This window comes from Idiotropiscis lumnitzeri, chromosome 1 (assembly GCF_059441095.1).
Source record: "Idiotropiscis lumnitzeri isolate Australia: NSW breed Sydney's pygmy pipehorse chromosome 1, RoL_Ilum_1.0, whole genome shotgun sequence".
Lineage (NCBI taxonomy): Eukaryota > Metazoa > Chordata > Actinopteri > Syngnathiformes > Syngnathidae > Idiotropiscis > Idiotropiscis lumnitzeri.
In genome coordinates this window covers 23860469-23873799 of record NC_142391.1, presented here as the reverse complement: position 1 = coordinate 23873799, position 13331 = coordinate 23860469, and the positions used below count along the sequence as shown (strand labels likewise).

The 13331-nt window shown below is 38.7% G+C and overlaps 2 protein-coding genes across 2 annotated transcripts; one reads left to right on the top strand and one right to left on the bottom strand.

Moving 5' to 3' along the window:
- Positions 1-370: 370 nt before the first annotated feature.
- areg (amphiregulin) lies at positions 371-6615 on the top strand. The gene is made up of 6 exons (XM_088305789.1): positions 371-740; positions 1442-1588; positions 1703-1928; positions 3178-3348; positions 5941-6065; positions 6284-6615. The coding sequence occupies exons 1-5, from the start codon at positions 704-706 to the stop codon at positions 6032-6034; spliced, it is 675 nt and encodes a 224-aa protein (XP_088161915.1). The 5' UTR covers positions 371-703; the 3' UTR covers positions 6035-6065; positions 6284-6615.
- Positions 6616-9688: 3073 nt separating this feature from the next.
- On the bottom strand, positions 9689-12881 carry LOC148343863 (granzyme A-like). Its single transcript, XM_088304428.1, has 5 exons — positions 12763-12881; positions 12546-12690; positions 11161-11302; positions 9986-10261; positions 9689-9904 (listed from the first exon to the last, which is right to left on the bottom strand). Exons 1-5 carry the CDS (start codon positions 12812-12814, stop codon positions 9749-9751), a joined length of 771 nt encoding a protein of 256 aa, XP_088160554.1. The 5' UTR covers positions 12815-12881; the 3' UTR covers positions 9689-9748.
- Positions 12882-13331: the final 450 nt, after the last annotated feature.

The following is a 13331-nucleotide window of genomic DNA, read 5'->3' as shown; positions in this document are numbered from 1 at the left end:
TTCTCTGAAGAGAAGATGCATTTTCAGAGTGTTGCCAAAGCTTGCTAGCTCATTGCACTTTGCAATTGCTCCTAGCGCTTTAACCACGCCAAAAATCAGGAAAACTGAAATAGTGAAAAACGTTTTGTTGCTATCTACACAAATGAGCTCTACATAGTTATCAGTTTTCGTTTCTAGCAACTACCACTTAACATGTATAATGTATTATTCAACAATTCCGAATTTTAAAACTTTTTATTCCTAATTCAAGTGCCATCTCTAGGATGACGGCGTGTGTGTTTCACAGATGAATGCCCACCGACAAAGTGTCATTCCGTGACCATATAAGGAAAGAGGAAGTCATAACAATTAAGGCGGGAAGAACAAAATGTTGCCAGTGAGTGTTCGAATGGCCAAGAGAGGCCAGACGGAATAAATGAATGGAATATAAACTGCTTCACATTCATGATTGCTCATAGTGGCCATTTGTGAGGTTTGGGGATGCAAATGTTTGTTGCCCCAGGCTTGTTAATGATTACATGCGCGCACACACGAACACACACACACACACACACACCCTTCTCCTTGGACTGCAAATGCAGGCGCGCGTCTATAAAGGCTGCACACAACCCCAGCAAAGATTAAGTGAGCACAGCACAGTCTCCTTCATACACACACTAGTCGGACTAGCAAACTTCCCGACATCGACTCTTCGTCCTGGGATATGAACACCTTCATCCTCTCCTGCCTCCTCTTCTTCGGTAAGTCAACTTTCGTAGCCGCAAGGGGAAAGGAAAGCCGACGAAAGGGTGAAAATGAGGAATGTCAATGCAAGCGAGGACTCGTCTTGCACAAGGAAGAAATTTCGTACTTGTGACAGCATCGGCATTGAATGGGGAATTGGCTCATGCAGACCACGTGTTTTACTCTACGAATGCCCTCATGATTGCAATTGTGTGCTTTTGAAGAATGTCTCTCTCTCATTTGGGTTCCACTGGTTCAACTAATTTGCGAGAACGGACTGAATCCATCTTCAAATGTTCATTCACCTTCTGAAGTTCAATTCAGTATCTTGTATCATGCTCTATGGCCCTTCGACATGGTTGCAATGGAACCATGAATGAATTGAACCCACAACAACTGCCTATGTCTATTTTTCCATACGTACATACTGTAAATATATATATACAGCTTCAGCTGTTGTGAAATGCGCCACATAAATAAAATGGTATTTTATTCTATCAATATGTCGTATTAAAATTAAGAACTAAGAAGCTCATTTTAACAACAAAATGATTCCATACATGCATATAAGTATGAAGTTTGAGTTATGTTTAATAAGACACAAAAAAATCTTCCAAAAAGGCAACGTGAGTTTTGAAGTCAAGTTCTTTGATGTAACATTCAAGGACACTTTGTTAACGTGTTTCCCGTCATACGACGCCCTCACTTGTGTTTTCAGTACTTGTCGGTGTTCTGGGCGCTCAGAAATCTGAGGCATCGTCCACCAGCGAGCTCGGCAGCGTGACCGTGGGCTCGGCCTCAGGGGAGGGCCTTCAGGTTTCACAAAGCGATGCCGGCGACGAGGTGGATTTCGAGGAACTCGCAAGTAAGTGCGTCGTTATGTGCGACTTTAAGGGAAGACGTTTTGGAAAGAAAATGGAAAACAATTCAAAGAATTTGTAGCAGGCTCATGCATACCATTTTAAAAAACTTCTTTCAGGTGAGTTCCTGAGAGATGACAGGAAGAAGAAGAAAGGCAAAGGAAAGAAGAAGAACAAACCGAAGAGCAGGAGCACCACGGCGTTCAACCCCGAGCACACTGCCTCCACTCAAGGTCGGACGTCCAGCATGGAGCCCACCGAGGACCCCTGCACCTCCACCCACCTGGGCTACTGCATCCACGGCTACTGCCAGCGCATGGAAGGCCTGCAGGAGCCCGTGTGCATGTGAGTCCACGCGCAAGCTGTTATTCATGGACACGGGAATGTCAATGGCGGGAAGTAACGGAAAAACGTAGACATAAATACGTACAAGTTTGCGACTGGCTGTGATGGCGACGACGCAAGCTGCGGTAAAATGTTTAAGCCACTTGTTGATTTCTTTCCATATGAGTTGTTTGGTTTTGAAGTTTTGAGAAATGTCACATTGAAAGATTCCGTGATAGGCTTGTTGACTTTTGAGTTTCACTTGGTTACTGTCACTGTCGTCTATTTTTGGTTTGAGGTTATATGCGTCTTCGGGAAAATATTGGTCAGGATTTATTTTTAACCTTTACCTTCCCACATATGTGCACTTTCTCGTCATCGTTTTAGACACTGACAGTTAATATCATTAACTTTGTTCGTCAGTTCACAACGTTAGCAACGCTATGGGAACATACTTTTGACACGGGTGTTGTATCCTCTAAAAACAGTTGGGTTAAAAAATAAACACAATTTTTGGTCAAAAATGGACTGATCTACTACTTGCGGTAAATTTGACCCAACTTTCAGTTTTTTTTTATTTAGCAGAAAACTACTCAATTAGTGTAACAGTCCATTTTGCACATTTCGCACAATTGAGTTATTTTCAACCCAACTGTTTTTATAGTGGATGTAATTGCTGGTAAAAATTTGCTTTTGCTTTCTACTTTTGTACTTAATGAGTCTGTCATTTTTTACTTTTCACTGAAGTAAAAGCAGTACGTCTTGCTTTAAACACGTATCTGTGCGACGACACTCTTAAAACAATTTTGGGTTAAAAATGGAATGATCGACTTCTTTGGTGAGTTTGCCTCAACTTTTTGAAAAAAATTAGTTGATTTGTACAAAACAAGGCAAGAATGTGGGACAAATTAGCCAAATTAGTCTATTGGTCCATTTTGGACCCATAATTGGGTTATTTTTAACCCAAACATTTTTAGAGTGTAGTTGTGGTTAAAAATCAAATCAGAACCGAGCATAACTCAGAAAGCTTACATAAAGTTTAATTAAATTTCAGGAAACAAAACTGGCAAATGCCAGCAATTTCCGCTTTTCAGCCCGCCAAAATCTAATCTTCAACTCAACCAGCTGGCTCAAAATAATGAACCCAACCTTGAGTGAATGAAATCTAACTCCACAGCTGCCGATGCAGCGACCAAGAAAACAACTCAGCAATTAATGTTGCCGCCTCACGTGAATGTCATCATCCTTGATCATTTGGACCATTTTGCAGCTGCATGAAGGGCTACGACGGCGAGCGCTGCGGCATCCAAACGTTGGAGACCATCAGAAGCCAGTCGGAGCGCAGCAACGACATCGAGTGGGTCCAGATGGCCTTGGTCATCACGGCCATCGTTCTGTCCTTAATCAGCTGTACTGCCGTCGTGCTCATAGCCTGCGCACAGTGAGTACAACAAAGCGCCACACGTTGGATCAATCAAAATTGATAAAAAAAGAGTTTTGAAACAAACAAAGACCCTAGACCAGTGGTCTACAACCTTTTTTTCCTCTGTGGTGTTCTACCAAAAAGTCCTACCTGTGCAAAACCTCCTACCAGAGGCTAATTTGACAGCCAAAGTACTACCGTGCGTCTTCACGGGTAGGAAAACATTTTAGCACACCGGTTCAAGTGGCTCGGTGGTTGGGGACCTCTGCCTTAGACCAAATAGAAATTTTAAAAGCCAATAACAAAAACTGAAACACACGAGAAGGAGATTTAATTAACTTGAGCAAAAATGGACTACACTCAATGAGGGGGTTTTCTACTTTACATAAAAAATAGCAAAAGAAAAAATCTGAAATATTATTCATTTAAGCTGCTGTAAAATTAAGTTTTCATCATTTTAAAGAGTTTAAGACTGCAAAATTCCATGTATTGTCCAGGCTGAGAAGAGATTCTGACGTTGACCGAGTACTTCATAAAGAAGGAAATAATTAATAAAAGCACGCAGTGATTCTAGATGGATTACATCAGATCAAAAAATCCGAACATCCGAGCCAAACCACTGAAATGGGCACGCACATCCTGTGAGTTGCCATCACGAAATGCTGACACATCAGAAAGCACACAACACACCCTAGCGCACCCTCGGCATGCGGGCGGCATCACCGGAAAACCTCTTACATTCTTACTTCATGTTACACCGGAAAGTGGGATAGCGTGAGAGCTCACCTGCAATCCTCGCAGAAATATGTCAACAAATATCTTCAAAGCAGGTCCAAAGTTCACAAAGTTGCAATTTATGACTCAAATGGCACTAAATTGACTAGGAGTGGAATTTATTACACTGAGGATGAAAACATCACGAGATAGGCGCCACGTCACAGAAATAGGTGAAAAGGATTGTCGAGGTAAAGTGGAGCAATCCCAATTGGCAACATAACCTCATTTACCGATATTCTGTATTTGATTGAATATTGACGATTCGGACAAATATTTGTGAAAATGTTGACAGATATCCCAATGCTAGCAAAAAGCTGTCTAAAAAATGAATTTTATAATCCAAAAAGCAATTTCAGTAGTTTTTTTCTGTCATCCTGTTAACAAATATGTGCAATGATAATTTGACAAAAAAAGACTAATTAAATTTCATAATAATTTCCTAAATCCCTGTGAAGCCTACACTAAATTGAAAAAAATAATAATCTGCTATGAGAGACAATAAAATATTCTGAAGCAAAAAAGTCATATTTCTATTTTAGAAAAAGTTTAAATCCCATTATCCCATTAGTTGTAATAGTTTTCAGAGAATAAAGTTGTGATACAAAGCTAATGTAAAGGTGCAACAATTAATTGAAAATTTATTGATGATCAAACTAATTGATAATTATTTGAATAATCGAGGAATTGTTTGGCGACCCTGTTGAAAAGTGTCCAAATTCTCAGAATTTCAGCAGGAAATATTCTCAGCTTTCTGTAGTCCTCCACCAAAGCAGATTTATTATCTTTTAAATGAATCAAAATATTAATATGACAAAATATTAGTCAACATTTCATTTTGCTTTTTATCAATTTTCTGACAATATGTCATCCAAATCAGTAACTGAATCTTCATTAATTTGTGCTTATATGTCCTGTTTTTGAATGCAGGGATAGAAATTCAAACTTCTTTTTCCAGATTTATCAATTAATCAATAAAATAATCAGCAGTTTAATAAATTAATATTTGTTATATTATGAAAATGTATTTTTATGAGGATAAAGTCATGTAATTATGATTAAAAACTTGCCAAGAAATGACTTGCCACACCATGAGAAAAAATGTTTTCAATGTGAAAGTAGTAGTTTGAGGAGGAAAAAGCCGTAACATCAACAACATGAAGTTGTCAATTTAAACTCGGATTTTATTACGTGAAAGTTTGACAGACTATAAAAAGTACAAATTCAATTTGGTGTAGAGAGTGGCGGGAACATTCATTGAATTTGGAACAACTTTAAAATATTATTCTTGACCTTTTTGACAACAATGTTAGTTTGCGCAGCAGCGCAAGCTAGCTGTTTGCCCAAAAACAATTTGCTGAGTTGTTTTTACTCAAAGGGGAAGTCAACCCAAACATTTTCTTGTTTTGTAATATGTTTTATGCAGCCCTAGTCATAATATTGTGTTTGTGGAATATGAGTTAAGCGGCAAAATCCACCCATTTTCAACATCTCAGGGGGCAGCCATTTTTTCTTTTCTATCGACTGAAAATGACATCAGAGTTGCTCAGGGCTCAGCTAACGACCAGTCACAGCTCACCTGTTTTCTTTAGTTTCTTTCTTTTGGTTTGTTGCTTTGAAATGTTGAGTTCACCCAACGCTTCCTTAACAGTGTAATGAATTAGTAATTCAAGTGAAAAATTACCATCAACAAGCAGAGTCAAAAATGTGTGTCATAATTTTTATTGACCCGATATTGTCGGTGATAACTGCAATGTGATTTGTTTCAATGATGCAATGACTTCATGTCGGGTCTCACTTTTGATAACACGTTTCCTCGCGTGTTGTGTTCTGTAGTTACAGGTCGCATAAAAACTTCCTGGCGTCCTACCTGGGCAGCTGGTCGGAGCAGCAGAAGCTGCAGAAACCCGCCAGTGACGTTGTGGTTTGAGCCTGATCTGGAGCCCACCAGCTGGGAGAAGGTAAATTGCCAAAGCGTGTTTGAAACTCCCGTGCAAGAAATGACAAACATGTACATGTCTGGTCTGCTTGCATGAATCTGATAAACAATCCAAAACAAGCCCGCATGTGCGCTGGTGCTGCATGATTTTTCTTGTCAAGGGTGGTGTTGGTCTCATGTCACTTCAACAATAAAGTCAAGAAAATAAATAAAATTGTGCAATTTTCTGTCTCTTTGCAGCCGCCTTCACTTCCGACAGACAACCAGATGCAGGCGATTGAAGAAATGCTTTATTAGATGCAACTTAAACTCTCTGTGATTTCTTAGCATTTAATTTATTTAGCGTGATTATTTATGTGTATGTCTGCTTGTATGTTGGATTATTATTATTATTATTATTATTATTACACAAACGTCTGTATATGGGGATGTTGAGCATTCAGTCGACAGACAGCGTTGTTTTTTATTTATTGCACTGTTCTTGTGAATAGGTCAGAGAAACTGTCATCATCTCGCTGTGTGGCGGGAAAAAAAAGATGATATTTAAACAACAATAAAGTGTGTCAGTGTTACTTGAGTCTGATTTTTTGTGTTAGTTTTGATGCCTTTTGCCACACATATTCAAGAAACACAATATGGGAACAATATAAGTGTTTTCAGCGCGCTTGCTTTTACTGTAAATGAATCTGCACGCACATTTCATTTCTATTTAAAAACACAAACAGAAAACTCATTGCATCACACCCGCTCGGGTTGAGTCGCATGACATTGAATCGAATCATGATCAAACCAAATCAAATTGTGGCACTTTAAAGTAAACCAATCTTGAATCATATTGCACTGCATGTATCGGGATATATAGCAAATAGTTTTTTATTGGAACGATGCAAACTATAAATATATGTCACGTGTGTGCGTGCCCTCGTGCATGAACATGATCCCCGCGGCATAGGCGGTCGTGGAAGTTACTTTCATCCACTTGATAAAAAAAAAAGTTTCATTTGGGTGTGGTGAGAGTGGGCCTTTGAGCTTTTGTGTGTGTCACCATGGCAACCAGGTAAACACAGCAGCTATTGCTGGTCAGTGCACGACCTTTCATCGCGAGTTCAAACAAAGGACACCTGGAATTTCCAGGGTGTGGTTCCACTTATATCTCTCATCCATTCACCTTTTTTTATGGTAGCAGTCAGCAGCACATTTTTCTCTCGTTAAAGCCGACCGACAATCTTGTCAGTCAGTTTTGTCGACATCTTTGATCTTGACACTTTTTGTAACAAATGTAACTTTTGATGAACATGTTTTTTTGTTGTTTTAAAGACAAATGTCAGTTGTAGTTTACACTTAATAGTCATTTAAGAAAATCTTCCAACAGTCACAATTTCTTTTCTTCAAACTTCAATTTGAAAACAATTTAAACTACATTTTACGTTTATAAAACTAACTATAATTAGAGGGAAAATGTCCTTAATTTTTGTCTTTGGAGATTAATTTAATAGATGAGCCTTTGGGGGTGATTTTAAATGCATTTATTTTTATATTAACTGCACAGTTGTTTGCTAGAAGAAGAGAAGGTCGAACTGTCTTCTGGGAGTTGTAGTCCTCTTAATGTTTGTCGCACAGAAGTGACATCTTCTAGCAGCGGCCATTTAACCAGCAAATTAAAAAAAAAAAAAACATTGATTGTGTGTATTTGGCAGGCTGAATGTCATTCCCATTCATTTCAATTGTCATAGATAATCTAAGATTCCAGTCTGGTCACAAAAGAAATTAAACTGCACTCTCAAGGCACCACTGTATCTGGTTCAGACAAAATTAATCAAATAAACAATTTGGAGTCTTCGTGGACCTGAATTTGCACATCAAGATTCAAACCCGAACAACCGAATCGTCATGGATGTATCATTTGTTTTCGAAAGGTTCTTGTCATTTTGAAACACATTTCCTGTGGCTGGTGGTCTCAGGACCCACCAACCCGTCTTCGCCGCCTGTGGAGCCACACCATGAGCTCTATTCTTCCTGTGCGATGCGGGCCTCACAGATCTTGAGAATGCGAGGCTGAGCGAGTTCACATGAACTTGAGCTTTGTTGACACATAACTTTATAAGAGAGATGAGGGAGGCTTCTGGTCATATTCAAGCAATGCGTCTGTGTTCAAAAAGCTCAAATGAGAGGAGGAGAATAATAGCATGCTCAGCTGGTGTCACTTAGGTACTGTACGGAAAAAAAAACCGACAGAACAAAAATAGTACGCTGTTAGAAAATGGCCGTGAAATTAACATTAATATGCCGTAAAATCATGACATAAAAAATCTGTAAAAAAGAATAACAATGAATCAGTGTATACTTTAAAACAGAGGTGGGCAAAATTTTTGATCTGGGGCCCACAATGGGTTCTGAAATTTGACAAAGGGGCTGGTTCAGGAGCAGATGGATGCAGCGTTTTAGTAACCTCACCTCATCTCAGAAAAAAAATACACTTAATTTTAAATGAAAGTGAAAAAAATCATTACAACAAAATATATCTCTTTGACACACCACAGTAGTTAGAAAATAAAACATTAACAAGGTGTGGTGTATTTTGTTGTTGAAGTGTGGGTCTGGCTCAGCTTCCCTCCGGATGGATTGCCGAGCATGGCAGAATTGGTGAAGGAAAAAACTTCTCTGACACAGCCATTTTGTTTAGCAAGAGATTTTATTCTCGTCACATGCTGATGTGCAAAGAAGTCTCCCCAAAAAGAAAAAGAGAAAATATGTCCCCTCTCTCTCGAGCCTTCCCTTCTTATAGAGAAGGCAAACAAAAGACATAAATATCCAATTCTCCCTTATTGCATATGCATTCTTATCCTGCTAGCCCTTAAACTGGCCCAAGGGTACCAGGTACGGACCCCCTCCCATATGTAACTCCTCTGCACCAGATCCCCTTACTGCATGCAAGTACCTTGGGAAGTCGAGGACCCCTGTCGGAATCCCTGACCCGTCGTAAACAATATTGAGGCCCGATGCCTCTCAGGACAGTAACTTATGTACTACGGAGGTCCAACACAAGACTAGGTATTCCTAAAAGCAACAATCTCGTCATGACCATAAAATGAGTTGTATATGTTAGACCTTGTGAAAATACACTACAAAGGTTTATTCATTTAATATTCTTTAGTTTATGTTTGGCGGGCCGGATTAAAACGTTTAACGGGCCACATGTGGCCCCTGGGCCACAGTTTGCCCACGCCTGCTTTAAAGATAAAGATGTCTTTTAATAGTCCCACAATGGGGAAATTTGCAATATATTTGAAAAAAATTGATTATATGTCATACAATTTCAAGTTTGCATCAGTGACATAATTTACCAAATGACACTTCATGTCTAAGATGCCATAATAGTTCACTGGATAAAGGAGACCGCAGAGATCAACGTCTGACGAAGGATGGAATGACAGCTGAAATTGCAATCACGCTAAGAGAATTTCTCCCGGGAAAAAAAAAAACCTAAAACAAACAAAATCAAAAACCAACCAATCTGCCGCCAGTAAAGGAGTTCAAGTATATCGGGGTCTCGTTCACGAGTGAACGAAGAGCTGTCTCGCTATCAGTGAATCCGAAAGTAGAAATTTGCAAAGATCCCAGAAATGACATGAAAATACATTTGTCTTGATAAAAGTACAACTTTAATGAAATGGTCAGAAATGCGTTCTGAAAAGACAATTCAATTTAATTTTTATTAATGATTTTGTTGATCCACTGAAGCTGCCTCTTTGAGAGAAATGCGTAGACACCAGGGAGTTTTACATCACCACACACCTTCGGTCCAAACGAAGTAATCCCTACGAGAGCGCCTCCACATATCAGCGGCCCTCCCGAGTCTCCCTGAAGGCAACACATGATGAGACTTTTCTTCATGTGGACATCTCATTAACTCCAACATGCAAATACAAAGACGGCACTTACTTTGCAGGTGTCCGCCTTCTTTTTACCATTCGAACCTGCACATATCATGTCTGGCGTGATGGCTGGCTTCCCGTTGTAATATTTGGGAGAGTTGCACTTTTTTCTGTCGACCACGGTCACACTGACCGACCTGAGGACGTTGGACATGCCCTTGGTCTTATTGTCTGTCAGGCCCCATCCGGCCACCGAGCAGCTTGTGCCATCTTTTGGGTCTTTGGCCTCCTTGGGCAGGTTCAAACGTTTCACCGTCTTGGTCTCTCTCACGGGTTTGTCCAGCTGGAATTAGTAGAAGTAGTTCAACGCATTATCATTTAGCCATTTCAATTGAGGTACGTCAAAATCAGGTAGACCAAATAAAAAAACAAAAAAAACAACTAAAGACTAAAAAAAATAAATAAATAAACATACGTCCCTAATTTTTTTCCTCATTTAATATCATACATTATTCATTTTAATTTAAATTTAAAATTTTTTAAATGTATTTGTTTTGTATTATTGCACCTCTGTAGTCACAGAAGGAAGATCTGTTGCATGAGATTTGTAGTTTTCTTTACTTCATTAGACAATTTTTACAGATTTTTTTTATCACAAAAAATCCCATGATTAATCATGATTAATCACATTTTTCAACTACAATTTTTTTGTGAAGTTTATAACAGATATTTACTTGAATAATATCTTGGGATTGATGCAAAATCACCAAATATGATTTAATTCAAAGACTGTTCTAATAGCTTTCTTGTATTCTTGAAATGGAGACATTTTTGCAGACATTTATTTTCATTTCTCAAAACTGCCCACAAGCGCAACACTCCAGCAGTGTTGGTTTGCAAGTTTAACACGATGTTTTGTTCTGAGACGTGCTAAAGACATCTAATATGGCACAATATTTGCAAAGTATGCAAATTATTTTTTAAGGAAATCAAACTGAGTTAACTGAGTTAAAATATTTTGGATTAATCACCTGAGTTAATGCTTTAATTTAGACGGCCCTGATAGACACATTTTCTACCTAAACTTGTATGACAGTAAACGATGTTAGAATGTGAACTTCAGTTCATGGAAATGTTACAGTTTCGGGTTCTCAAATGAATCAGATCTCAATTGGAAAGTGGAGTTTATTGAAAATGGTCATGACATTGCTGTTGATAAAATATTAACCATTTGCACCTCACCTTGAGAAGCCTGAGGTCATTGTCAGATGTCTTCGGGTTGAAGTTGGGATGTGGAACTTGGATTTGGATTTTTCTTTTCTGGCAGGTGGATTCCTTCTCACTTTTGTCAATGGCGTGTACTCCAAGTCGTACGCTGCTTAAACTGTATGCGCAGGAACCAAATGGCGTGACCGTGGACGTCAAGTCTCATGAATACATCAGTATTGGAAAAAAAAGATGATTTGAGACACTCAACCAAAATGTCACAAATAGGTAAATATACTGACAAAATGATGCTGGTGTCTCAATTGGCTGACAAATGTATGCACTGAGTGTCAAATCTGTGCCCGCTGAGATAACTCTGATTCTGCAGGTTAATTTGATTTAATATAATTGTTCCGCCTGATACTAAACGTCACTGGCGATGAGAGATGAACAAATATACATCATTCGAAGTAAATGAAGAATGTTTTTTGGACTAATAACTTGAACGAATTACTAATATCTTTGCAGAGGATAAAGAGCATATGCATAAGTGTTTGTGATATTGTATGTCTGCATGTGTTGCCACACCATTTGTGTTCCATACGTTGCTTAAAGCGTTGTAACGCCACCACCATCGATGCTATTTGTTAGCCTGTCTACGCCGTCTTCCATGATGTGCTCGTATTAAGCTCGTGGGTACCCTGCTAAAAGAAAACTGATGGTTTGTTTTAAATCATATGTCAATGGCAAGACCCGGGGGACAGATCGCAACATCATTTTATGTGGCCACCCAAGGCAAAGCACGTGTGTCGTCTTCATGTTTCTTGTAAACATTCCATCAATTGCAAATTGAAAAGCAGTAGAACAAATTGTTTTTCTACTGCCTTCTCATTTCAGTTTGTTGTGTATATGTGATAATATGAGGCAATCATCCATTTCTATGGATTCACAGTCAAAATGGTCCTACAACTACGGTGTGGCCCATGACAAAAATGAGTTTGACACCACAGTCATAACGATGCAACGTGAAAAGCAAATTGATTGGGATGATTGGGGGGTTTCAATGTCATAATAATATCTGCTAAATAAATAATAAAATATTACAGATAGGAAATATTTCAAATACAATGAAAATGGTAACAAATGAATATAGTTTAGAAATAATAAGAAATAGTAAATGATATTTTGGACTTTATATCAGTGTCTACATATTAACAATAATTATCCCTGTATCTATTGTTTATGTGTTTTTAATTTGTGTTCTAATTTCTCGCTAATTTATATTACACTATATGGAAAGCGCTTTGTTACAGCTCCAGCTTCAGGTTGTATTGTATTGTATAATTATAACTCAGGATTTATTATTTTTTATATGTATGTTATGTTATTCCTTACATAAAAGCAACATCAACACGTCTTACTTCTCACAGTGGGCAGCAGTGAGAACCCATTGTGGATGGATTAGAACACCTCCACAGTTCGGGTGTCGTCCGTTGAACAGCAGCGCCATGTAAGGCAGCGAGTGGGGCTTCACTTCTTTCCCGCCAAAAATCTCCGCTGCATCGCCTGTAAAATCAATCATCGAAAATGATCGCTTCAGTAATCATCGATTAATTGCAAAAAATGAGTTTGACTGACCTGACACCACCATGAGAAGAGCCACGCTGGACAGAAAGCCGCTCAAGAACATTTTGCCTTCTTGTAAGATCACCGTGGTTCACACCTTTTTATACTTTGGGGGGTATGCAAAAACGCAAGTCAGCAATAGCCACATGCCTCGTCGTGGTTTGTGACGATTCTCGTCACAAACGCCTTGTGTGGAAGAAAAAAAAATCTTGGGGCCATAAGATACATTAACAATTCATGAGTCATAATGATTCAATGCAGGGATGTGCGGTCAGGGCAGGCGGGTGAGGCAGAGTCGCCCCATACTTGCATGAGAAACGTTAAAAAAAACAAAAAAAAATACTTCTCATGATGACATTAAATTATTTTCCGTTTTCTTTTTCAATCGAATTCTGTCTCAAATTTCGTCATGATGAATAAAAATGGCAGCTGTGTTTTCGAAGCGGCGCTTTTGTTACATAATAAACAGAGAGGTAAAAGCAAATGATTTTTTTTAATTCTTATTATTTTAAAGAGAGATCAGCAACAGAAAAACAACACCACCCAACAAAATTGGACTTGACCTTTTCTTGCGTTCACTT

Bases quoted from the DNA above. Each gene is read 5' to 3' on its own strand.
- areg (XM_088305789.1), top strand. From the start codon at position 704: ATGAACACCTTCATCCTCTCCTGCCTCCTCTTCTTCG. The intron at 1,589-1,702 runs GTAAGTGCGTCG...AACTTCTTTCAG, and splicing joins GGATTTCGAGGAACTCGCAA to GTGAGTTCCTGAGAGATGAC. The intron at 1,929-3,177 runs GTGAGTCCACGC...ACCATTTTGCAG, and splicing joins CTGCAGGAGCCCGTGTGCAT to CTGCATGAAGGGCTACGACG.
- LOC148343863 (XM_088304428.1), bottom strand. From the start codon at position 12,814: ATGTTCTTGAGCGGCTTTCTGTCCAGCGTGGCTCTTCTCATGGTGGTG. The intron at 11,303-12,545 runs GTAAGACGTGTT...CTGCGCATACAG, and splicing joins ACTGCTGCCCACTGTGAGAA to TTTAAGCAGCGTACGACTTG. The intron at 9,905-9,985 runs GTAAGTGCCGTC...TGTTGCCTTCAG, and splicing joins AGAAGGCGGACACCTGCAAA to GGAGACTCGGGAGGGCCGCT.